At 42.7% G+C, this 26,949-nt stretch overlaps 3 protein-coding genes across 4 annotated transcripts in view; 1 reads left to right on the forward strand and 2 right to left on the reverse strand.

Moving 5' to 3' along the window:
- The window catches only part of LOC116473097 (coiled-coil domain-containing protein 17), a 69,026-nt gene extending 63,775 nt beyond the window's left edge, over positions 1-5,251 (reverse strand). The window contains exon 1 of the mRNA XM_058443130.1: positions 5,032-5,251. The gene's annotated coding sequence lies outside the window, so the exon portion shown is untranslated. The remainder of the gene's footprint in view (positions 1-5,031) is intronic.
- A 360-nt stretch (positions 5,252-5,611) lies between these two features.
- On the forward strand, positions 5,612-13,000 carry TMEM69 (transmembrane protein 69). 2 transcript variants are annotated; one of them, XM_032160704.2, is made up of 3 exons: positions 5,612-6,902; positions 9,522-9,661; positions 11,761-13,000. In XM_032160704.2, exons 2-3 carry the CDS (start codon positions 9,620-9,622, stop codon positions 12,460-12,462), a joined length of 744 nt encoding a protein of 247 aa, XP_032016595.1. In that variant the 5' UTR covers positions 5,612-6,902; positions 9,522-9,619; the 3' UTR covers positions 12,463-13,000. The 2 variants fall into 2 exon arrangements, with proteins under 2 accessions (XP_032016595.1, XP_058299112.1); XM_058443129.1 differs by having other exon boundaries at positions 5,612-6,908; positions 11,761-12,974.
- Positions 13,001-13,246: 246 nt separating this feature from the next.
- Positions 13,247-26,949, reverse strand: part of IPP (intracisternal A particle-promoted polypeptide) — a 59,396-nt gene continuing 45,693 nt past the window's right edge. Inside the window, exon 8 of the mRNA XM_058442797.1 lies at positions 13,247-19,388. Within this exon, the coding sequence (XP_058298780.1) occupies positions 19,164-19,388 (225 nt within the window). The 3' untranslated portion in view covers positions 13,247-19,163. The remainder of the gene's footprint in view (positions 19,389-26,949) is intronic.

The following is a 26,949-nucleotide window of genomic DNA, read 5'->3' on the forward strand; positions in this document are numbered from 1 at the left end:
TCAAGAAAATCTAGAATGTGGGAAACTGCAGGACAAATGACCTAGTTTCTTCAACAAAGTACAAGGAAAAAAACTGAGGAGAAATATGCAAATTAAGGCATTTAGAATGGCAGCCAGTTGCAGTTTGTGGGACCTAGATCCTGATTCAAATAAATTACAAAAGTCAACAGAAAAGTAGTATCTAAGAAAGAAAAACACCACTCCGTGTGCAACTCATCTGTGCAGATTTCACTGAATTTCATTGGATTGGTGTGTAAAAGGATGTTCACTAAAGACAACTTCTCTAATAATCATGAAGTTCTTACCGTCAGACATTATTTTAAGAATTCTACAAATATTATTTATTACAACAACCCTAGGAGAAGGTACTATTATTGTCCCCATTTAACAGATGAAGAAACAGGCAAACAGCTTCATTTAATTCACTCAAAGTCACAAAGCTGTAAGCAGCAAAGCTGACATTCGAACCCAAATGGTCTGGCTACAAAGCCAACCACTGATTACCATACTATGCCATTTCTCTGTGTGCTATGGTGGAAACTATGCTTTAGAATCACAGAAAGCGGCCCAAATCTCCATCTCTATGTTACCGAAATTACTTAACTTCTTGGACCTCTGTATACTCTCTTGTAGAAGGGTTAATATCTACTTATTTAAATAGTAAGGAATAATAAGATTACATAACTGACTCTATTACAGCATCTAAGTTTATGAAGCCCACAATAAATGGTTCCTATTGCCCTTCCTGCCATACGTGGTAAGACGAATTAAAAAGTAGAAAAATTTACAAACGGCACAAAAACTGGAAAAGCTCTACTTCGAAATTAACTAAACAGCCCCAAAACCAACTTTTCTATATACTTACAAACTTTAAAGACAGCAATAATTCAGACAATAACTTTTTTATATACCAAACTTTTAAACTTAGGCAGAAACAGAGTTTGCAAGCTGAATTTAAAGTATAGCTAAACTTAACCAAATGAGATTTTTCTGGGGGAAAAAACTTACTCCACACAAACAGACCTACTGCTCAGAAAAGGGTACTAAAACTTTGTTCATTCTGGTGATTCTCTAGCCTGACCTCTGGTTAACAAAAGGCAAAGTGGTTTTTATCTTAGAAAAGGAAGGTGAACTTAATGAGTCTGTTAAAATCAACTCCTTTAAGGATAATTGCTTTTTATGTTATCCTCCAACTATTAAGTATCACCTGTTAAACCGTAAAGTTCTTTGTTTTATGGTCATCTAGATACTCCCAACCCCTCGTTTCTTAACAAAAATAAATGATTGAGCTGTTTTAGCTGAAAAATAATTCAGCTAATAGATCAATTATTTGCCTTAGTAAAGAAAAATAATAGGCTCTTTTAAATGTTTGCCTAGCACGTTTGAAATCACCTATAAAAATTCAATTTACATAACATCAGAAATATATCTACCTCAGTTAAAGTATACCTGTGTACAAAAGTTCAGTTCCTCTTACTGAACTATTTTTCGAGTTTGATTATAGGCTGTTTGAGGCAGATTTCAGTGGGAAATAGGAAACACTGAGTCTGATTTAGAAGTAACTTGGGCAATTAGGTCTCTAACAGCACAACCACGTATTAAATTCCAGACAACAGCAACTACAGCCACTTATGAGGTGGTATGTTATTTTTCCCCTCATATATCTGAACAACCATAAATACACCAAAATTTGCCTTTCCCATTAGTTTTTTTTTAGTTGGAATCCTTTAAAATTTTGTTTGCCTTTCATCTTTTAGACCAACAGTCTTACTTTCATGTTTAAAGGCAGTGACCGTGTGACCATAACAGTTAAGTTAAACACAACAACTTAGATTGCCTAAATTTGAATATAGGCTGTTTTTTTTTTTTTTTTTTTTTTTTTTTTTTTGAGAGGGAGTCTTGCTCTGTCCTCAGGTTGGAGTGCAGTGGCGCGGTGTCGGCTCACTGGAAGCTCTGCCTCCCGGATTCATGCCATTCTCCAGCCTCAGCTTCCCGAGTAGCTGGGACTACAGGCGCCCACCACCACGCCCGGCTAATTTTTTGTATTTTTAGTAGAGACGGGGTTTCACCGTGTTAGCCAAGATGGTCTCCATCTCCTGACCTCGTGATCCGCCGGCCTCAGCCTCCCAAAGTGCTGGGATTACAGGCGTGAGCCACGGCGCCCGGCTGAATATAGGCTGTTACTAGCTGGATGAGTCTCTGGACTCCGTTTCCTCAACTACAAAATAGGGTATAAAACAGTATCTACTTAGACCTGGCGCTGTGGCTCACGCCTGTAATCCCAACACTTTGGGAGGCCAAAGTGAGCAGATTGCTTGAGTCCCTGAGTTAGAGACCAGCTTGGGCAATATGATGAACCCCCTCCCCCAACAAAATACAAATAAAAAAAAAATTAGCTTGGCGCGGTGGCACGCACCTGTCGTCCCAGCTACTAGGGAGGTTGAGGTGGGAGGACTGCTTAAGCCTGAGAGGTGGAGGCTGCAGTGAGCCGAAATCACGCCACTCCACTCCAATCTGCGTGACAGAGTGAGACCCCATACCAAAAACAAAATAAAACAAATGAACCAGTATACTTATAAAGGTAAACAACAAGCCGGGGGCGGTGGCTCATGACTGTAATCCCAGCACTTTGGGAGGCCGAGGCAGGTGGATCACCTGAGGTCAGGGGTTCAAGACCAGCCTAGCCAACATGGCAAAAACCCATCTCTACTAAAAATACAAAAAATTAGCCAGGCGTGGTGGTGAGCCCCTGTAATACCAGCTACTCGGGAGGCTGAGACAGGTTAATCGCTTGAACCCAGGAGGCGGAGCTTGCAGTGAACAGAAATCAAGACACTGCACTCCAGCCTGGGCGACAAGAGTGAAACTCCGTCTCAAAAAAAAAAAAAGAAAAAGAAAAAAAAAGAAAAAGAAAAGAAAAGAAGAAGGAAAAAAAAGTAAGTAACAAATACAAAGCACTTTAAACAGCAGTCAGTCCCTGGCACATCAGAGTTATAACCATAAAATAAAGATATGCAATCTTCTGAAGTATGATTCACGATTGTGTCTTATCTTTAACTCAAAATTAAAAATGAATTATAAGCAGAAATGTGCACCAGATTTCTTATCATTCTAAATTTAAATGGTTGAATGTGTCCTCCTCAGCTAAGCATTCTAACAGCCACTGATGAGCAATCTAGTAAATTGAATTCGCTCAAAATAAAGAGGTTTCCCCAAGAGGTCCCCCCCACACCACAAATTAAGAGCTCTGATAAGACACCATCCAGAATCAATTGAATGTCTATATTAACATGTACAAACCACTGAGTACCCCCCAAAAAAATCTCACTCTAGTAGTTAACAGTGACAAAACACAAAGCAACTAGCTCGTAATTTCTATTAAAAACTTTAAATATTTTTCCTGTAAAACTACCAAAATAATTTAACAACAAAAAAATCCTAGGGGTATTAACAACAACCAACTTTTGTATTTGAAAAAACATCAAAAGGTACATTGAAAACTGACTCCCTAGGAAAGATGACAGTTTATTTTACTATTAATTTCAAAGTTCTCATTCACAATTAGCATTTCACTCTTTTATCTTTTAAATAGATACAGGCTCCAACACCTTTCCAGATACTGAAATTTATTGGTTTTGGTTTCCAATCTATGACTTTTTGTTTAAACTTCTGGATCTATCCATTAAAAAAAAAAAAAAGCAAACAAAAGACAGTCTCTTGTTCAAAAGGGCACGACAATCAGGCACTCCATACCTAAAGTATGTTTTCACTTGTTAAAATGTCTTACACTATTCTAGTAAATATCTCGAACTTAATAGCACTCTAATTTCCTTTCAAATATTGGATATAAAAGACCTTAGAAAAGATCAGCAGTCTACTAAATTACAAATATAAGTCTAATGAGGAGTGACTACCAATCACTTTACTTTTGGATAAGGTTTACAGAAGAACATGACTTACTACTAAACTAAAACATGAACCACTATTATTAACTCTATTTTTCTGGTAAGCAATAAATATCAATGTTAAAAATATTTCAACAAATATGACAAGCCAATTTCAGAGCACAAAGTTGGCAGATAAAATTGACACCACAGCACAATTTCAAAACTATAAGCAACTATTAAACACACACACCACCGCACCGCACCCATTCTTATGTAAACTTTTGTAATAGTCAACTTTGTGAGCCTCACCTTTGTTTTCACCTAGCATAAGGAGAGTTAAAGGTGAGACACCAATTGCAAAAAACCAAAATATCAAAAGATTCAGTTAATGTCCCCACAGGGGAAACGACTAAAATCTTTCAACGTTAATGTCTAAGTAATCGAAGGGCAGGGCACTTCCCCAAGCTACAGCCATTTTAGATTCAAACTGTCTTTCGAATTTCACGGGTTGGGGAGAACTAGATTTAAAACAAGAGAAAAAAAATAACACTTCAAACATTTCAGGATCGACCAGCTTTCCCCGCCCCTCCAAGGAAAGGAGGTTGGTTGATACTGGATAGACTCAATCTAAACGAAAACACCTCGCTACCACAGAGAACCGGAAAGCTGGGGGTTAAAACTTTTTTCCCCTCAGATATCCAACATTTGACTTACACTTTTTCCTCCTTAGGTTTTCCTTTGAAGGAAAACAAAAGCCCTTAGCTCTCATTTCAAGAAGGAAAGAAAAAAACCCGTAAGCCAAGTCACTCAACCAGCACCAAGCCGGATCGCCTGGAGAGGAGCCAAAGAGCCGCAGGTGAGCGTTCCGACCCGACGACCGAAGTTAAAGTAGGAGCGCTTTCGCGGAGCCCCGGCGACGCTCGCGAGCAAAGCTCCACGCACGGGGGGTGGCGGGGGTGCCGCGACCGAACCACTTGACCCGTGGGCACCGCTCGCCCCTCTCGGGTCGGACCTACACCCAACCACCTGTGTGAGAGCTTCTTTCAACTAGTTTTAACAGCCGGTTGGTTAGGCACCGGGCGGAGCCCCGCGCCAGAACAACTCCAAGATCTCCTACTGCCCCGTTTCCCAAACTCCCACTCACCGGGCAGCGGCGGAGCTATGGCCAGGGACTAGACGCTGCGTCTGGGGACGCGTCCCCAGCTTGTCGACCCGGCAGAGGCGGCTAGTCCACAAACATAACAAAGCTCTTCCCAAAATGGCTGCCCGGCCCACAAGGTCCAGGACGGGAAGAGCGGGTGGAGGAGGAGGAGCGACTAGCAGCACGGCCCTCCCTTCCCCCGTCCGACCCCGCCTTACACACGCCCACCTGAAGAAGCGCATGCGCACGGGACCTGCTCCGGCGACCCTGCCGGACGCCAGTTCCCTACGCTGCCAACGTTCGGCCTCCAGAACGGCGGTTATGCCCTGCCCCGCCCCCGGCTCCCTTCTTCGCCGCTTGAGGCGGCGCGTGGTCGCCTCTGCCCCCTAGAGAATTGAATCCTCTGCCTTTCCTCGTGCCGCCTGAGGCAGGGACAATCCTAGTTTAGTACGCCCCTTCTAACCCCCCTGCCCACTTCCAGGGCCTGGGCTCGTATGAATGAGTGGGTGGGTATGCATATGTGTATCCCTTTGTTCTTCACCCTCCCACAGCCCGCCCCTGGGCCAGTGCGCGTCCCGAAACTACCTCTACAAGGACTTGCAAACCGGTTTCGGAGGAACGTGTGTTTTCCGACCCTTTCCCACCTTCCGCTCCTTACTTCACGTGTGCGCGTCGTTGAGACTCCAGCCCCCAGCGGGCCACACGGCCTGGCCCCAGAGGCTGCGCGGCTGCGTCGGCCGCACTACCCGCTGGGAGTAGTAGTTGCCCTGGAGCGCAGGCGTCACTCCCCTTCCCCAGCGAAGGGCGGGATTCCGGCGAGAGCCTGCGCTAGTGACAGTGCCCTTTCTCCTACCTGAAGTCTCATTGGGTATCGCACTACTGGAAGGGGCGGCGCTGCCATGACAGAGAAGGCAATAAAACTGAAGGCCTAGCTCGACTAAAAGCGCTTACTATTAAGGAAGACTTCGCTGTGGCTCCATCTGGCACGGAAAGCTAAACCGTGTAATGGCTGGCAACCAGGAAGCTAGACTACCTAGAATCCGGAGGATTGGAGGGACTGGCCGGCGTGGGCCCCTGGGATCTCCTATTACATGTCTTCAGCTTTATCCATAGACACGGAAGGACACTAAGATTGCCTGGTGCCATTTCCTGTGAAACAAGTCTAGATAAGAGAAGGGACTTGCCCAAGGTCACATAGCCGAGAAATAAAGCCGAGGGCAGCAGGAGAAATGATCTGACTTTCCGAACCACCCCTAAGCCTAGGGCCCTTATCACCACACCTTTCATGGAAGTGAAAATCCTGCTCTTGTGCCCTTTAACCTTTAATGAAGTTTCTAGGTCCTAGCAAAGAAAATGGATGTAAGAACTGGGCTTTTTTTCCCCCTCTAAATGATAGTAAAGGGCCGTAATGCAGAGTGAGATGTGTCCCCATAGGCCTTATAAACCCTGTTTTGCAAAGTAAAACATAAGTTCCACAGATGGCAAGCAATTCGAGGTCACACTGGGCCTAAAATCCCAAGTCTCTTACCTTCCTTCACCACCATCATTCTGAGATTGTTTCAGTACTTGCACTCTACTTTCCCGAACTCTGTGGGCAGATTCTGCTGCCTGGGAGCCCTGGAATAGAAAGTCAAGGACCGTTCAACATCTGGATTCAACTAGAAATTAAGAATGGCCCCCAAACAGAAAGCCGGGCCTAGGAACCAGTTAGCGCAGGTCAAGTCCCTACACGGACTCATTTTTTTTCAGCCCTCAGGAAGTAGGGGCCTCTCTGAATCCACTTGCCGGAAGTGCCTTTCCAGAGGACCTGGGCTGTTGTTGCTGTTGTTTTCCTTCTCTCCGTGCAACGCTGGCAAGTCTCAAAGTCGTCACAGGTGCAGGTTGGGATGGGAGGCACCAAAGATTGGTAGTAAATTTGCGACGTTGGGATGGGAGGGCACCAAGGGTTGGTAGTAAATTGGAGACGCGGGCACTCTCGGGCAGGGTTTCCCCGTCTAAACCCCGCCTTCCTTTCTCAGAGGTCAGTTTGAAGCTGGCAGTTTGCAGTCTTCCCACCAGGGCAATGGGAATATTGAGCTTTTTCATTTATATTAGGAGGATTAAACTTTGAGTCTCAGTCCTTAATCCCGCATCACCTGCCGTCCCTGGACTTTAGGTTATCACTTTTTAATGCCCACTAGTTGGAAAGCACGTGCCACAGAGGAAAGGGAGTTTCCAAAGGTGGGGGGGATGGTTGAGATTTTAAATGGAGTGGTCTGGAAAGTCCTTACGAAGAAAGTGATTTTGAACAAAAGTGATGCGTACGCTCTGCGGGCATTTTGGTCTGGGGCTCAGGTGGGTGGGTGTGGGTGTGATCTAAATTCTACTCGGAGGCCCAGGATAACTTACCTCCGTACTTGCTTCCTTAAGTATAGCATGAAGACATTAACTGGTATACAGGATTTCTTGACCCAGCCCTAAGATCTGTGATCAATAAATTAGTTCAATCGATTTTTTTTTTTTTTTTGAGACGGAGCCTCGCACTGTCGCGTGGGCTGGAGTGCAGTGGCGCGATCTTGGCTCACTGCAACCTCCGCCACCCAGGTTCAAGCAATTCTCCTGCCTCAGCCTCCGGAGTAGCTGGGATTACAGGCGCCTGCCACCACGCCCAGCTAATTTTTTGTATTTTTAGTGGAGACGTGGGGTGGGGGTGGGGGTGGGGGGTTCACTGTGTTGGCCAGGCTGGTCTCGAACTCCTGAGCTCGTGATCCACCCACCTCGGCCTCCCAAACTGCTGGGCTTACAGGAGCGAGTCACTGCGCCCTGCTCAATCTATTTTTTAAAATTAAGCAGCAACTGTAGGTTTTTTTAGACATCCCATTCTCCTGGTTAAGAATGAAATTGTCAGATCTAGATCCATATTATCATTCACCTGTTTTTACTGGCTGCTTACATTAGAGTTTTTAATCAGTCCCTCCTGTGTAAAGTGCTTTGTGTCAGGGACGGCTCTCAGCTATTTACATGTAGTAACTTATTAAGTGTTACATCAGGCTAAGTGGCACACACCTGTAATCCCAGCACTTTGGGAGGCTGAGGCAGGTGGATTGCTTGAGCTCAGGGGTTCAAGACCAGCCTAAGCAATATGGCAAACCCCTTCTATACAAAAAATACAAAAATTGGGGCCAGGCACGGTGCCTAACGCCTGTAATCCCAGCACTTTGGGAGGCCGAAGCAGGCAGATCACGAGGTCAGGAAATTGAGACCATCCTAACATGGTGAAACTCCGTCTCTACTAAAAATACAAAAAATGAGCTAGGCGTGGTGGCACATGCCTGTAGTCCCAGCTACTCAGGAGGCTGAGGCAGGAGAATGGCGTGAACCTGGGAGGTGAAGCTTGCAGTGAGCTGAGATGGCACCACTGCACTCCACCCTGGGCGACAGAGCAAGACTCCGTCTCAAAAAAAAAAAAAAAAAAATTAGCTGGGCATGGTGGCGTGGCCTGTAGTCCCAGCTCCTTAGAGGGCTGAGGTGGTAAGATCCCTCGACCCCGGGAGGTCAAGGCTGCAGACAGCGGAGATCACGCCACTGCACTCCAGATTGGGTGACTGCACCATAACAAGGTTAAATAATTTGTTCAAAGACACACAGCTAATAAGTAGTGGAGCCAGGATTCCAACCAAGTTTGACGCCAAAGTCTGCACTCCAACAGGCTATTCTCTCTCAGTACTAAGTTAATGAGGTTATTTTGAGCATTAAATGAGTTAATGCTCACTGGGCACGGTGGCTCATGCCTGTAATCCCAACACTTTGGGAGGCCTAGGCAGGTGGATCACCTGAGGTCAGAAGTTCAGGACCAGCCTGGCCAACATGGTGAAACCCCATCTCTACTGAAAATACAAAAATTGGCCGGACATGGTGGCGGGAGCCTGTAATCCCAGCTACTTGGGAGGCTGAGGCACAAGAATCGCTTGAACCCAGGAGGCAGATGATGCAGTGAGCCAAGATCACGCCACTGCACTCCAGCCTGGGTGACACAGCGAGGCTCTTGTCTCAAAACAAACAAACAAATAAAAAAACCTAAATTATATTGGTTGGTACTATTGTTACTTTGAGTTGTGAACTCTTAAGCCCCAAAATAAATAAGGAGGAAAAAAGGAAACAGAAGCTATGACCTTCCAGTTTCGTTTTTTTTTTTAATTTCACAAAAATGCCATTTAGAAGACCCTTCATTTTAAAGATGAGAAAACGGGTGCTCAAGCAATTTGCCCAGTGTCACACAGCTAGGAAATGGTGGAAGTATCTGTAAAATCTATGTGCATTACTCTTTCTATTACACTAGACAGCCAAAGCTAAAAGAACAGTTTAGGTACAAAAGGATCTATTTCGTTACTGTGTTACTGATAGTTTGAAAACATTAATGACTTTTCAAAGGAAAGTGTTACATTCATGAATTACTATTTAAAAATTAATGTATAAAATGAGGAAAATTAAGTGACATCTTGTATTATACACAGAAACATGCCCCTGATTCAGTGCCTCCGCTTAGCTGTAACAACATGTTAATCAGAACTGCCTGGCATCTTCCTGAACAAGACTTTCAATAGGGGCCAGTATGCTTCGCTTCATCCAAAAGTTTTCTCAAGCATCTTCAAAGGTTGGTTTATTCAGCAGATATTTGAGCACTATTTGCCAAATATTGCTTGGGCTAGGTCAGTAGCAGTGAAAAAGACAAAAATCCTTACCCTTGTGTATTCAGGTGATGGAGGGAAGAGTTAAGTAAAATACAAGTAAGTAAAATGTTTATTTTATCAGGCTGGGTGCAGTGGCTCACGCCTGTAGTCCCAGCAATTTGGCAGGCCGAGGTGGGTGGATCACTTGAGCTCAAGGAGTTCAAGACCAGTCTGGGCACATGGCAAAACCCCATCTATAGAAAAAATTAGCTGGGCATGGGGTCACACGCCTATAGTCCTAGCTACCTGGGAGGCTGAGGGAGGAGGATCGCTTGAGCCCAGGAGGTTGAGGCTGCAGTGAGCTGAGATCATGCCACTGCACTCCAGCCTGGGTGACACAGCAAGACGATGTTTTAAAAAAAAAAAAAAATTGGCCAGGTGCCGTGGCTTACGGCTGAAATCCCAGCACTTTGGGAGGTTGAGGCAGGTGGATCACTTGAGGTCAGGAGTTCAATACCTGCCTGGCCAACATGGTAAAACCCTTGTCTCCACTGAAAAATACAAAAATTAGCTCAGCATGGTGGTGGGCGCCTGTAGTCCTAGCTACCTGGGGGGCTGAGGCAGAAGAATCACTTGAACCCAGGAAGCAGAGGTTGCAGTGAGCCGAGATTGTGCCACTGCACTCTGGCCTGGGTGACAGCGGAAGACTTCATCTCAAAAAATAAAAATTAAAAAAAGTAAGGCCACGCATGGTCACTCACTCCTGTAATCCCAAAACTTTGGGATGCCAAGGCAGGCAGATCACTTGAGGTCTGGAATTCGAGAGCAGCCCGGACAACATGGTGAGACCCTGTCTCTACTAAAAATACAAAAATTAGCTGGGCATGGTGGCGGATGCCTGTAATCCCAGCTACTCGGGAGGCTGAGGCAGAGAATCGCTTGAACCTGGGAGGCAGAGGTTGCAGTGAGCAGAGATTGTACCACTGCACTCCAGTCTGGGTGATAGAGCAAAACTCAGTCTCAAAAAAATAAAAATTAAAATTAATACATCAACTGGTAAATGCTGTGGAGAACTATTAAGCAGGGAAAGGGAATAGGTAGCATCAAGATGTGGGATTGGACTTATAAATGGCAGGGGATCAGAAATAGGTAACTGAGGGAAGAGCAGTAAATATGGAAACAGGGAAATGGTTCCAAGATGGAACCATTCCTAGCATGTTTGAGTAATCACTGAGATTCTTCAATAACTTCAATTTTTTCTTTAACGCAACACTTTTTAGTTGAAGTCTGGTCACTAAAACACAGAATCAGCAGGAAAGGTTATTACTTTGCCCGTGTACAATGAAAGGCACTGGGGATTTTAAGGCAGGGAAAAAAATACGGTCCTGGCTCTCAAGTCTACTGAGACAAAGACAAGTAAACACACAATTTTAATTCACTGTGAGAAGAATTATGATGGAAGTGTGCACAGGGTACTTACTATAGGAGCATTAAATCAGACTGTAGACGGGTAAAGGAAAGCTTTAAGTTGAATGTTGAATGTTGAGGTAAGTTTCCTAAATAGAAAAGTAGTAAGAGCTAGAATTCTAGGCAGAGCATACACAAAGGCGTGGAACTGTGAAACGTATGTGGGGTTTATAAAGCTAAGTTGGAAGGTAGATTTATTTTCTCCATATAAAAACAGCATTCTCACGGTAATTAGTGCCGCTGCTTTTGCTATTTATAAATAAAAGAGGCAGTTTAGAAGGCCGAATTCTGAAAATCTAGTCTTTACCTGCTCCTCTTTCAGGTATTTTTCTCATGGAATAAGATTAAGTGGTAGGTTGAAATATATCACTGGTTTGTGTTCAGTGGTTTCTTTTGTACATTGTATAGCCATTTAATACTCTTACCAGCAATAATATAACTTCAGAGTTATTAGTTCATCCTTTCTGTATAGTTTGATGTGGTAATGGAAAGCAGATCTTTTTTGTTTGCTCCTTTCAGATAATCCCAATTATTTCATACTGGGATTGACTAAAATCTGATGACACATATATATATATTTTTTTAATTTTGTCTTTTGGTTCTATTTTCTTTGTAGATGCTAAAGTACTCTTTCCCAGTGGGACTAAGAACCAGCAGAACAGATATACTTTCTCTCAAGATGTCTCTCCAGCAGAACTTTTCCCCATTTCCAAGGCCTTGGCTTTCCTCATCATTTCCAGCGTATATGAGCAAGACACCGTGCTATCATACATCCCCCTGCAGTTTCAAAAAGAAGCAGAAGCAAGCACTTCCAGCCAGGCCACCAAGCACCATCACTTACCTAACTGACAGCCCAAAGCCAGCATTATATGTAACTCTGGCAGGACTAATCCCCTTCGTTGCTCCACCACTGGTCATGCTGATGACAAAAACTTATATTCCCATATTAGCTTTTACTCAGATGGCTTATGGAGCCAGTTTCCTATCTTTCTTGGGTGGGATCAGATGGGGTTTTGCTCTACCAGAAGGTAGTCCAGCCAAACCAGACTACCTTAATTTAGCTAGCAGTACAGCTCCTCTTTTCTTTTCATGGTTTGCCTTCCTTATTTCTGAAAGACTTAGTGAAGCCATAGTCACAGTAATAATGGGTATGGGGGTAGCATTCCACCTTGAACTTTTTCTCTTACCACATTATCCCAACTGGTTTAAAGCCCTGAGGATAGTAGTCACTTTATTGGCCACTTTTTCATTTATAATCACTTTAGTAGTTAAAAGTAGTTTTCCAGAAAAAGGACATAAGAGACCTGGTCAAGTATAAAAAAATATAAAAGTCTGGGAAGTGAGGAGCGCCTCTGCCCGGCGGCCGCCCCCTCTGGGAAGTGAGGAGCGCCTCTGCCTGGCCACCTGACCGTTTGGGAAGTGAGGAGCGCCTCTGCCCGGCCGCTGTGCAACCTTCCAAGTGTGAAGTGACAGCCTTGTGTGTGATCTTTTCTGTCTTCCCCAAGTTTGCATTTTCGACATTAAAGTTTACTTTTTAGTTAAAAGTTTTAAATAAATATATATATATATATATAAATACACTGTAGATAACATTTGTATGCCAGCTACACCTCTTTCTACTTCTGTTTGGCTTTTTTTCCCCACATCAATGGTAATTTATTCTTCACAGATTGTTCTTCATTTCTAGAAATTGTTATTTCATAGTAATTACTTGAGCAAAAGCTTGAAAATCCCTGACAAGTACTTTTCATCTCATAGTATATTAGTTTTCACTCAGTCATTTTATGAATAATATAGTTATCCACTTAAACATTTCAATATTTTAACGGTCTTGAAAATTAAGATTAAAAATCCCCTTTGTTAGAGTCTTGTGATCATTGAAAAGAATGCACATATTCTCCCACTTCAAGCGGAAAACCTCGTATCTGTGAGTATCTGAAAAGAAAAGGTAGTTCCATTGAGGAGTTTTCACAGGAGTTACCACTGGGAAATGCATGTCCAAGCTTATTTCACATAGTATAACCCAATTATATGAGCTAAAAGGATCTATGGCTCTAAAGTCAGTAGGGAGCAGTGTCATGAGGGAAAGCCACGTTCAAAGGTAAGTCGGACATGTTTTCCAGTTTTTATTAGGATATTTGGCATGATACAGATAACAACTTGTCCCTTACCACCAAACACATAATAGCTGGTCAAAATGATTATTTCCAAAGGAAACTATTTAAAATAAAGCCACTAGTACATATAAATTAGGAAAGAAAAGTCAAGCTGGAGCCATCTTGATACTCTAATGAGCAGTCCTATCTAGTTCTACATCTTTTTTTTTTTGAGACGGAGTTTCATTCTGTCGCCCAGGCTGGAGTGCAGTGGCACGATCTTGGCTCACCGCAACCTCCACCTCCCGAGTTCAAGCGATTCTCCTGCCTCGGCATCTCTAGAGTAGCTGGGATTACAGGCACGTGCCACCATGCCCAACTAATTTTTTGGTGTGTATTTTTAGTAGAGGTGGCATTTCACCATGTTGGACAAGCTGGTCTAGTTCTACATCTTTTAAATCACAGAGAAGCTTTTAGCTTTGGTGTGTTTTTGTTTTTTGTTTAAACGCAGGGTCTCGCTCTGTCACTCAGGCTGGAGTGTAGTGGTGTGGTCATGGCTCACTGCAGCTTCGACCTCCTGGGCTCAAGCAATTCTCCCACCTCAGCCTCCTGAGTAGCTGGGACTACAGTTGTGCACCACTATGCCAAGCTAATTTTTTAATTTTTTGTAGAGACAGGGTCTCCCTATGTTGCCCAGGCTAGTCTTGAACTGAGCTCAAGCAATCCTCCTGCCTAGGCTCCCAAAGTGTTAGGATTAGAGGCGTGAGCCACTGCACCCAGTGCAGAAGCATTCTTAAAACAGCAAAAGCTAACGCTGGGCGCGGTGGCTCACGCCTGTAATCCCAGCACTTTGGGAGGCCGAGGCGGGCGGATCACGAGGTCAGGAGATCGAGACCATCCTGGCTAACACAGTGAAACCCCGTCTCTACTAAAAATACAAAAAATTAGCCGGGCGAGGTGGCGGGCGCCTGTAGTCCCAGCTACTTGGGAGGCTGAGGCAGGAGAATGGCGTGAACCCCGGGGGGCGGAGCCTGCAGTGAGCCGAGATCGCGCCACTGCACTCCAGCCTGGGCGACAGGGAGACTCTGTCTCAAAAAAAAAAAAAACAAAAAAAAAAAACAGCAAAAGCAGCACCTTAGATTTTCACTTGAAAACCTGGTCTCTAATCACTCTACTTAAGGTGGAGAAAAAAAGAATTAACAGAAAACCTAGTTTTCTGAAATTCCTAGTCTCACCAAAAAGGAAAAACATTTAAAATGGTATAAGAATATAGATCAGGATATAGTATAACCTGGAATTTTTTTTAGATGGAGTTTCACTCTTGTTGCCCAGGCTGGAGTGCAATGGCGTTATCTCGACTCACCGCAACCTCCGTCTCCCAGGTTGAAGCGATTCTCCTGCCTCAGCCTCCCGAGTACCTGGGATTACAGGCATGTGCCACCATGCCCAGCTAATTTTGTATTTTTAGTAGAGACGGGGTTTCTCTATGTTGGTCAGGCTGGTCTCAAACTCCCAACTTCAGGTGATCCACCCACCTCGGCCTCCCAAAATGCTGGGATTACAGACATGAGCCACCATGCCCGGCCTGTATATTTTTTAGAGATGATGTTTCCACTCAGTCTCAATGTGATTCTACTCAGATTGTTTTGATAAGGAAACTCACTTCTTTGTTATTAAATTGCATGAATGCTATACAAACTTAAGACTTTTCCATAATCTGAATTAAATGAATTATTTTCCAGAATAGAGGCAAATCATATTTTTAGGCTAATTGCTTAATTTTACTTAAAAATGCTATTTTCCAGGTGAATTACAGTGTATGCTTCTTTAAGAAAACTGATTTTTAAGTACATTTGATTAAGTACATTGGCAGGATACTTAGAAGCATATCGAATTGTTAAACATTTTGGAGGTAGATCACTTTAATCATTTCTCAAAAAACAGAATTAAATGTAAAACGAAATGTGCAAGTCCCTAAAGTTAAAACAAAACCAACTAAAAAACTTGTGCAATCCTACTACAGTTTGGTAACCCAGAATGCCACTGATAGAGTAATACAAAGAAACAAAAAAACTAGATACTTTATTAGTACATTCTTCTAAAAACAATCTTGTTAGCCTGGCGAGGTGGCTCACGTCTATAATCCCAGCACTTTGGGAGGCCAAGGCAGGCAGATCACCTGAGGTCGGGAGTTTGAGACCAGCGTGACCAAGATGGAGAAACCCCATCTCTACAAAAAATACAAAATTAGCTGGGCCTCGTGGTTCATGCCTGCAATCCCAGCTACTCAGGAGACTGAGGCGGGAGAATCGCTTGAACGCAGGAGGCAAAGGTTGCGGTGAGCCAAGATCATGCTATTGCACTCCAGTCTGGGCAACGAGCGAAACTCCATCTCAAAACAAAAACAAAAACAAAACAAAACCAATCTTGTCATTACCTAGGAATAATAAGCATATTTACAGTTACCTATTTTCAGGGATCTTCGGGACCTGTTAAACACTGACTGCCTTGACATTACATTTCTGCCACAGCTGTGCAAAGCATGCCCCTTCATAGTGTCATTTTCAGTTGCTACTAGACAATAATGAGAAATTAGTTGTAGAAGTATTTTGTAAATCTGTTTTGAATCAGAATACAGATTCTCTGTAACTAGAAATAGTAAAGGCACATGAGTTAGAGCTTAGTCTATAAATTATACTTTATTCTTTGACATCTTACAGATCTCTACACAGACATCTGTGACCCTTCAGACGTTCAGGATGCCCCAGAGAAGGGAACATAGAGCTTCCTGTCTGCATTACATAAACTTTTCCTAATAAATGCATATGGTTAAGTTATAAGGAAGGTATACTTGTAGACTAAACCAATTATTTTTTATTTTATTTTATTTTTTTTGAGACAGTCTTGCTCTATGGCCCAGGCTAGGGCACAGTGGCATGATCTCAGCTCACTACAACCTCCACCTCCTGGATTCAAGTGATTCTCCTGCCTCAGCCTCCTCAGCAGCTGGGATTACAGGCATGCACCACCACCTGCTGCCAATTTTTTGTATTTTTAGTAGAGACAGGGTTTCACCATGTTGGCAAGACTGGTCTTGAACTCCTGACCTCAAGTGATCTGCCCACCTCAGTCTCCCAAAGTGCTAGGATTACAGGCATGAGCCACGGTGCCTGGCCTAAACCAAATAATTTGGATATGAGTGCTACCTGATTCATTAATGCAATTAAAAGTTTTCTTTTTTTTTTTTTTTTTTTTTGAGAAGGAGTCTTGCTCTTTCACCCAGGCTGGAGTGCAGTGGCGTGATCTCGGCTCACTGCAGGCTCCGCCCCCCAGGGTTCACGCCATTCTCCTGCCTCAGCCTCCCAAGTAGCTGGGACTACAGGCGCCCGCCACCTCGCCCGGCTAATTTTTTTTTTTTGTATTTTTAGTAGAGACAGGGTTTCACCGTGTTAGCCAGGATGGTCTCGATCTCCTGACCTCGTGATCTGCCCGCCTCGGTCTCCCAAAGTACTGGGATTACAGGCGTGAGCCACTGCGCCCGGCCAAAGTTTTCTATCTAAATAAGTTGATGATGCTTATAATACTATACTGAAGGATCTTAGCAAAGAAATGGGAAATCGGCAGAGCGCAGTGGTTCACGCCTATAGTCCCAGCACTTTGGGAGGCCAAGGTGGGCAGATCACAAGGTCAGGAGTTCAACACCAGCCTCGCCAACATGGTAAAACTCCGTCTCTACTAAAGATACAAAAAATTAGCCAGGCATAGTGGCTCACGTCTGTAAGCCCAGATACTCGGGAGGCTGAGGCGGCAGAATCGTTTGAACCAGGGAGGCAGGGGTTGCAGTGAGCTGAGATCGCACCATTACACCCCAGCCTGGGTGACAGGGCAAGACTCCATCTCAAAACAAAAAACAAAAAACAAACAAACAAAACAGAAGAAACGGGAAATCAAATCCTTAAGTCAACTAGTTAAATTTTACTGTATGCAGCCGGGAACGGTGGCCCATGCCTGTAATCCCAGCACTTTGAGAGGCCGAGGCAGGTGGATCACCTGAGGTCAGGAGTTCGAGACCAGCCTGGCCAACATGGTGAAACCCCGTACAAAAAAATTAGCTGGGCATGGTGGCGGGCGCCTGTAATCCCAGCTACTTGGGAGGCTGAGGCAGGAAATTGCTTGAACCCAGGAGGTGGAGGTTGCAGTGAGCCGAGATCACGCCTTTGCACTCCAGCCTGGGCAACAAGAGCAAAATTCCATCTCAAAAAAAAAAAAAAAAAAAAATTTTACTGTATGCAAGACCTTTAATATATATTGCTCCAACTGGCCAGTAGAAATAACTTAAAAGTAACCCCATCATACACCCAGTAAATCTTTCTCTTAGAAATGAACAGAGAACAATTCTTTAGAATGCTTCTCAGGGAGAAAATGAGAAGTTTTGAGAAGCAGTTTTGTTTGGGTCAAGGGGTACTTTCAAATTACACTTATGAGTCAGTATCTATAAAAAGTTTCAGAAGTACCTACAATTTAGCCCTCTACATCCAAGCAGTAGCTTTGCAGTATGCTCTTACTTAGGTTTGCCCAAGTACAAATAAATTTTACAAAGCTTGATAATATAAAATTCCCTCTTCCTAAAGCCAAACAGATAATTTTGGTGACAACAATCTAGCAAAAAAGGAAGAAATTTCTTTTTTTCTTTCTTTTTTTTGAGACAGGTTCTCATGCTGTCACCCAGGCCGGTGTGCAGTGGTGCAATCTTGGCTCACTGCAGCCTCGACCTCCTGGGCTCAAGTGCTCCTGCAACCTCAGCCTCCCAAGCAGATGGGACCACAGGTACAAGCCACCATGCCCGGCTAATTTTTATTTTTTTTTTGGTAGAGACAGAGTCTCGTCATGTTGCCCAGGCTAGTCTCGAACTCCTGAGTTCAAGCCATCTTCCCGCCTCATCTCGGCCTCTCAAAGTGCTGGGATTACAGGTGTGAGCCACCATGCCCAGCCCAAAAGAGGGAGAAATTTCTAGGTGCATACTGCCTGCTGGACTGTATAGCCCATTACAACATCCGGTCACTAAGAACCGCCTATTAATTCCTTACTTGCATTCTCAGGATCAAGACAAAAAATATGAGCAAGCAAAAACTTATCATCAAGCAAAAAGGTATCTATCTATAAAAATAGCTAGATATTTCCCAAACACCCCTCCTAGGATATCTGCTGCCAATAAAAAGTTTGGGGCTAGTGAAAACTCTTGGCATTAAATAAAAGTAGGAATCTATTTCATTGGCTTTTCTCTGTAGCTCAAACTATGGCCATGGAAAATTATGCTCTGGATACAATTGTGAATATAGAGATCTTTAAACTGTGTCTTTGACACTATTCCTATATCACATAAAGTTTATGTTACAATTTATACTGCACTGGAGAAGTAGCTAAAGGGACTATTTGCCAGGAAGCTTCTAGTAAATAATTTCTACAAATTTGTAAAATAGGACTTGTCTACACTTAAACTGGAGAATTCTACAGCACAAATGGCATTTCTATTATTAGTAAGCCTGGCAAATCTGTGTGAGCTCATTAATTGGGATATATTCCATATCCATTCTCACTGATATTTTTAGAAAAATCACTCCTTATTTTTTTTCTTTAAGAGACAGGATCTCATTCTGTTGCCCAGAGTGGAGTGCAGTGGCATGATCATAGCTTACTACAACCTCAAATTCCTGGGCTCAAGTGATCTTTCTGCCTCAGCCTTCCAAAGTGCTGGGATTATAGGCATGAGGCCACTGCGCCCAGCCTCATTAGTCATTTATCTACCAAATACATGGAAAACTCATAGAATCAGAGGGTCTTATCAACAAATGTATGTTTGCTTTGCAAAAGGTCAGGTCTTGCATTTTCAAAATGTTCCTTGTGCTCTGTTATGCTTTATATTTCATAGCACAGCAACGCCCCCTTCACAACGACTGGTGATCATGTTACCAATTTCTGTCCATGTATCTGAATGAGGGTTATAAACTTCAACTGAGTCCAAGGTACCTGGAGCCAAAAAATCATGGCTAGAAGATCGACCTCCAGAAACATACAGAAGACCATTGACTGCCACAACACACATGCCTGCTCTAGGCACTTTCATTGAGGCAACTTCAACCCACTTTTCCTGGTTAAGAGAGAAAAAATATATATATATGTTAGCAGTGTTATGAAATGATAGTAAAGAAATCCACTGAGAAATTCAATATTTCAGTTCTTTTTACATGTTTAAATGTAAAACAACCAGGTAAGCATACAGATTTTTTTTTTTTTTTTTGCTTTGTTTTTTCCTTGGAGACAGGGTCTCGCTTTGTCACCCAGGCTGGAATGCATGGCACAATCTCGGCTCAATGCAGCCTCAACCTCCCAGACTCAAGAGCTCCTCTTGCCTCAGCCTCCTGAGTAGGTAGGACTACAGGTGTACACCACCACACCTAGCTAATTTTTCTATTGTAGAGATGGAATTTCACCATGTTGTCCAGGCTGGTCTTAAACTCCTAAACTCAAGTGATTGTCCCACCTCAGCCTCCCAAAGTGCTGGGATTACAGGTGTAAGCCACAGCACCCGGCCCAGAATATTTTAAATAAACTTGAAGTGAACATGGACAAAGTAAATTTAGAGGAATATAATTTTATAAAAGGTCTGATTTATAAAACATGATCAGGAAATGACCTAGAACTCATACACAGGACAACATTCTAAGAAACAAAGTCTATGGAATACAAGTAGGTAATACACTCAAAAATAAGCAAATAAAAACAAAAGAACCACAGAGCTCCAAGGAGAAAGAAGCTTATAAACCAAAGGATTTTTTTAAAGCCTTTAGTATTTTAACAAGTCTTAAAAACGTCCAAGAGAATGACACAGCATGGAACACTTGACAAATTTATTTGACCATGGAATCCTTTTTACAAGGAGCATCCAGTGGAGTTAGTAATCTGCGGAACATATTTTCAAAAAGGTGGGCTAACCAGGGGTTGGGAACTATAGTCTACTTTGGTATAGCCTGAGAACAAACAATGATTTTCCCATATTAAAAGATATTTCAAAAAAAAAGAAGCATATATCAAAAAAGGATATTGTGTGTGGCCCACAGGCCAAAAATATTTACTATCTGGCCTTTTACACAAAAAGTTTGCTAACTCCTGTTATACATTGTTCCCTGAAGAAATTTCAATATGCTGCTATAGCCAAAATGACTAGTAGTGTCTTACTTTTTTTTTTTTTTTTTTTTTTTCTTGAGATGGAGTCTCGCTCTTGTTGCCCAGGCGGTGTGATCTTGGCTCACTGCAACCACTGTTTCCCAGGTTCAAGGGATTCTCCTGCCTCAGCCTCCTGAGTAGCTGGGATTACAGGCACCCGCCACCACGCCTGGCTAATTTTTAGTATTTTTGGTAGAGATGGAGTTTCACCATGTTGGCCAGGCTGGTCTCGAACTCCTGACCTCAGGTGATCCACCCACCTCGGCCTCCCAAAGTGCTGGGATTACAGGCGTGAGCCACCACGCCCGGCGACTAGTAGTGTCTTACTTGAGGGAAAACGTCCATACTCAGAAAACAAGAAAGCTACTAAAGGTCCTAAGAAGTAATTAGGAGAGCAAAGAGCAAGTGGCCAGGTAATGGGAGAACAGATTATCAATCTTTAAATAAAGCATATGATGAACAAAGGTTTTTTAAATCATAAATAGTGAAGACTGATTATTCATCAATGCTAGAAAGTAAATTTTTGAGGACAGGGACTTGAGCTTCTCATCCCAGTACCCACACAGGTACTAGGATAGTGCCATCACATTATAAACAGTTAGTGTATGTTTGCTGATGTGAACTTAAATAAGATTATGAAATACTAAACTAGGGACAATTCTTTGAAAGTGAAGGACCAGATTAAATTTGAAAGCTATTTGATCATCTGAAATTACAGAGCACATCACAAAACTGACACAACTGAAAAAATACATTTTAAAAGATAAATATATTCTCAAGAAGATCCATTTCTGGTTAAGATAAATTAGGATAATTTAAGTTATGTTTATAATTAGGGAGAACCTTTGCTCTCCCATAAAATGCCTCTTGACAATAACAAAGGGACCTTAGGGCTCATCCTATATTGTTCCTCTTTCATTTCTACCAGTGTATTAGAACTACAGTTTAATTTTTAAATTTTTATTACTTTATTTTTTATTTAATTGACATGTTCTCATCTAATATAATTTGCTTTTTATCCCATGTTACCTCAAAAAAAAAAAAAAAAAAAACTCTGTAAGACCACTAACAAGTTTTACATTATCTTTTCTGGATTTGTAACACAAATTGTTACTAGGTAGTCAATAACAAAATTTCATATGCATAAAAAACAAGGTAACACGTTGTTGTTGTTGTTGTTGTTGTTGTTGTTGTTGTTGTTTTGAGATGGAGTCTCGCTCTGTCGCCCAGGCTGGAGTGCAGTGGCGTGCTCTCGGCTCACTGCAAGCTCCGCCTCCCGGGTTCACGCCATTCTTCTGTCTCAGTCTCTCCGAGTAGCTGGGACTACAGGCGCCCGCCACTACGCCCGGCTAATTTTTTTTGTATTTTTAGTAGAGACGGGGTTTCACCGTGGTCTCGATCTCCTGACCTCGTGATCCGCCCGCCTCGGCCTCCCAAAGTGCTGGGATTACAAGCGTGAGCCACCGCGCCCGGCCTTGTTGTTGTTATTATTATCATTTGAGATGGAGTCTCACTCTGTCGCCCAGGCTGGAGTGCAGTGACATGATCTTGGCTCACCGCAACCTCTGCCTCCTGGGTTGGAGCAATTCTCCTGCTTCAGCCTCCCAAGTAGCTAGGATTACAGGTGTGCACCAGCACTCCCAGCTAATTTTTGTATTTTTAGTAGAGACAGGGTTTCACCATGTTGGCCAGGCTGGTCTTGAACTCCTGATCTCAGGTGATCCACCTACCTCAGCCTCCCAAAGTGCTGTGATTACAGGCATGAGCCACTGCACCCGGCCAGTAACAATTATTGATAAGACTTAATTTGAAACTAAAATTATTCATTTTCAAAGCCATATAGAAAAATTAGCAACAGAAAGTGCCCTCAAAAAGTTCACTTTCTATATTAGATAAACTCAAATAGGATCATGGAGAAAGGAATTTGAAATGTCACCAAAGTTTAAAACTTGTCAGAAATGAGAATCAAAATCCTTATGCTTTACAACAAGACATGAAAGTCCATTCTTGCCACTTCAACATTGTACTAGAGGTTCTAGCTAGGGTAATGAGGGGAAAACAATGAAATAAAATGCATCTAGTTTTAATCCAGATTTAAGAAGAAGTAAAACAATCTTTTTTGTTTGTTTGTTTTAAAGACAAGGTCTCACTCTGTGGCCCAGGCTGGAGTGCCGTGGTGCAATCATGACTTACTGCATCCTTGACCTTTCTGGGCTCAGGTGATCCTCCCACCTCAGCCTCCTGAGGAGCTGGGACTACAGGCGTGCACTACCACACCTGCCTAATTTTCACATTTTTTATAGAGACAGGGTTTTCACCATATTGCCCAGGCTGGTCTTGAACTCCTGGGCTCAAGTGATCTACCCACCTTGGCCTCCCAAAGTGCTGGGATTACAGGTTTAAGTCACTGCACTCAGCAAACAATCTTTATTTACAGATGATAGGATCTTCTATATAGAAAATCCTAAGGAATCCACCAAAAAAAAACATTAGACTATGAGTGCAGCAAGGTCGCAGAATAAATTGTTTTTCTACACACGAGCAATGAACAATCTGAACATGAAATTAATAAAACAATTTATAACAGCATTAAAAGGAATAAAATACTTCTGAATAAATTTTAACCAAAAAAGTACAAGAAACTGAAAATTATAAAACATTGTTGAAACAATCTGAAGCCCTAACTAAAAGAAAAGACATCCTCTGATGAATCAAAAGACTTATTAATACTGTTAAGTTGGTGATACTCTCCAAATGGATCTCATTCAATGGAATCTCTGTCAAAAACCCAATTGGCTTCTCTGTAGGAACTGAAAAGCTGATCCTAAAATGTGTATGAAATTCAAGTTACCCAGGAGAGCCAAACAAATTTTTAAAAGATCAAATTTCTTGAAGGACTCACACTCTCTGATTTCAAAACTTACTACAATGCTGTAATAAGAGAGTGTGGTACTGGCAAAAGGATAGAGAGACATACAGATAAATGAACAGAATAGAAAGCTCAGAAATAAACCCTCACATCTACGGTCAACTGATTTTCAACAAAGGTGCCAAGACAATTCAATGGGGGAAAGAACAGTGTTTTTAATCAGTGATGCTGGAACAACTGGATACCCAAATACAAAAGAATGAGGGTGGGTCTCTTCCTCACATCACATATAAAATTAAATCAAAATGTATCAAAGACCTAAATACAAAAATTAAAACTATAAAACTCTTTGAAAAAAGCATAGCTGTAAGTCCTTATGACCTTGGATTAAGCAAAGCTTTCTTAGTTATAACAAAAGCACAAATAACAAAAGAACAAAACAAATTGGACATCAAAATTTAAACTTTATGCTTGAATACCAACAAGAAAGTGAAGAAAACACACATAATGGGGCCGGGCGCAGTGGCTCACGCCTGTAATCCCAGCACTTTGGGAGGCTGAGGTGGGTGGAACGAGGAACGAGGTCAGGAGATCAAGACCATCCTGGCTAACACGGTGAAACTCCGTCTCTACTAAAAAAAAAAAAAAAAAAATTAGCTGGGCGTGATGGCGGGCGCCTGTAGTCCCAGCTACTCGGGAGGCTGAGGCAGGAGAATGGCGTGAACCCAGGGGGCGGAGCTTGCAGTGGGCCAAGATCGCGCCACTGCACTCCAGCCTGGGCGACAGAGCAAGACTCCCTCTCAAAGAAAAAAGAAAAAAGAAAAAAAAAGAAAGAAAACACACATAATGGGAGAAAAAAATTGCAAATTATATATTTGACAAAGGACTTGCACCTAGATTATACAAAGAACTCTTTTTTTTTTTTTTGACATGGAGTCTCGCTCTGTCGCCCAGGCTGGAGTGCAGTGGCAAGATCTCGGCTCACTGCAAGCTCCGCCTCCTGGGATCATGCTATTCTCCTGCCTCAGCCTCCCGAGTAGCTGGGACTACAGGCGCCCGCCACTACGACCGGATAATTCTTTTTATATTTTTAGTAGAGATGGGGTTTCACCGTGTTAGCCAGGATGGTCTCGATCTGACCTCGTGATCCACCCGCCTCAGCCTCCCAAAGTGCTGGGATTATAGGCGTGAGCCACCGCGCCCAGCAGAACTCTTACAACTCAATAATAAAAAGACAATCCAATTTTAAAACAGATAAATTGAATAGATGTTTCTTCAAAGAAGATAAACAGATGACCAAAAAACAAATAAAAAGATGCTTAACAATCAGGGAAATGCAAATCAAAACCACAATGAGATACCCATTTATACCTACTAGAACAGCTATAAAAGAAAAACTAAATAATAACAAGCATTGGATGTGGAGAAACAGGAACCCGCAGACACTGATGGTGGTTATGTAAAATGGTGTAGACACTTTAGCAAACAGTCTGGGATTCCCTAAAAAGGTTAAACACAGAGGGGTGCAGTGGCTCACACCTGTAATCCAGGCACTTTGGGACGCCCGAAGATCACCTGAGGTCAGGAGTTCGAGATCAGCCTGGTCAACACGGTGAAACCCTGTTTCTACTAAAAATAAAAAATTAGCCGGGCATGGTGGGGCACGTCTGTAATCCTGGCTACAAGGGAGGCTGAGGCAGGATAATCATTTGAACCCTGGAGGCGGAGGTTGCGGTGAGCCAAGATCACCATTGCAGTCCAGCCTGGGCAACAAGAGCGAAACTCTATCTCAAAAAGAAAACAAAAAACAAACAAACAAAAAAAAAGGTTAAACATAGTTACTATGTGACCCCACAATTCTACTCCTAGGTATATGCCCAAGAGAAATGAAAACACATGTCTACAAAAAAACTTGTACGTAAAACTTCATAGTAGCATTGTTTGTAATAGCCAAAAAGTAGAAACAACCAAAATGTTTGGTCAGTGAATTATATTTCAATAAAGCTGTTAAAACCCTCCTACTTAAAAAAAAAAAAAAAAAGTAGAAAAAAACTTAAAAAACTTTTTTTTTTTTTTTTTGAGATGGAGTCTCGCCGAGGCTGCAGTACAGTTGGGCAATCTCAACTCATTGCAACCTCTGCCTCTCAGGTTCAAGCAATTCTTCTGAATCAGCCTCCCAAAGTAGCTGGGATTATAGGCCACCACCATGCCCAGCTAATTTTTGTATTTTCAGTAAAGACGGGCTTTCACCATGTTGCCCAGGCCGGTCTCGAACTCCTGACCTCAAGTGATCCACCAGCTTCAGCCTCCCAAAGTGCTGGGATTGCAGGTGTGAGCCACTGCACCTGGCCAAAAGTTTTGAAGGTTTTACTAACCATAAGTGACATTAAAAACCATAAAATTCAAATAAGACTAAACCTTATTTCTCAAAATTTGTTCCCTGAAACACTTCCACAAGATATTCTGCAAATATCCACAGAACAAAGCAAGGGTGGTATGTTCAAGCAAATTTGAGAGACTTGACATAAAGATTCATAAAATACATTATTGTACTAAATTCTGTAAAGAAGTCCAGTGGTAGGGCCAGGCACGGTGGCTCACGCTTGTAATCCCAGCACTTTGGGAGGCCGAGGCGGGTGGATCACGAGGTCAGAAGATCGAGACCATGGTGAAACACCGTCTCTACTAAAAATACAAAAAATTAGCCGGGCGTGGTGGCGGGTGCCTGTAGTCCCAGCTACTCGGAGAGGCTGAGGCAGGAGAATGGCGTGAACCTGGGAGGCGGAGCTTGCAGTGAGCCGAGATTGCGCCACTGCACTCCAGCCTGGGCGACAGAGCGAGACTCCGTCTCAAAAAAAAAAAAAAAAAAAAAAAAAGAAGTCCTGTGGTAAAGAAACTAATTTAACCTGGTTTAACCTAGATTTCCCTGAATATAGTTGACCAGGGAAACTCAAGTTACTCAATTCCTATTAACAGTGCAAAAAATTAGTATTCCATGGAAATTAATTCGGAAAAAGTTGGCCCAACCTGTAAGTCTAGGGCATAACACACTTTGTACTTCACTTTCCCAGCACTTAACACATTGTAACATAACTATTTATTTCTCATATTCCTCACTGCAAAGTAGCCTCCTTGAGAGCAGTGGCTGTATATGTTGAGTTTGTCCTTGTTTCTGCCTGGCATAGTGTCTGATCCATACTTACATACTAAGAAGTCTGTATTTGTGAATGAATAAATGAGCTAACGAACAAATACATGACAGAACAGTGACTCAGCGAACATGCAACCTTCTGTCTCCTACCTTTCTCTTCTCTTCTCTTACTATAAGCATAATTGTGTCAACCCAGGAACTGAGGGAATGAGGGAACACTGGGGAATTCACCTAGGCAGTGACTGGATGGGTAATGCATGGAGATGTTAGGTGGAGAAGACAGCTGGTATGGTAAGAAAATTGGCTTCATTTAGCAAATAAGTAAATTGAATGAATAAATAAATATATTGAGGATAATGGAAGCAAAGTCTTTTTTTTTTTTTTTGAGACAGAGTCTCGCTCTGTCACGCAGGCTGGAGTGCAGTGGCGTGATCTCGGCTCACTGCAGCCTTGGCTTCCTGGGTT

This window comes from Hylobates moloch, unplaced genomic scaffold (assembly GCF_009828535.3).
Source record: "Hylobates moloch isolate HMO894 unplaced genomic scaffold, HMol_V3 SCAFFOLD_8, whole genome shotgun sequence".
Lineage (NCBI taxonomy): Eukaryota > Metazoa > Chordata > Mammalia > Primates > Hylobatidae > Hylobates > Hylobates moloch.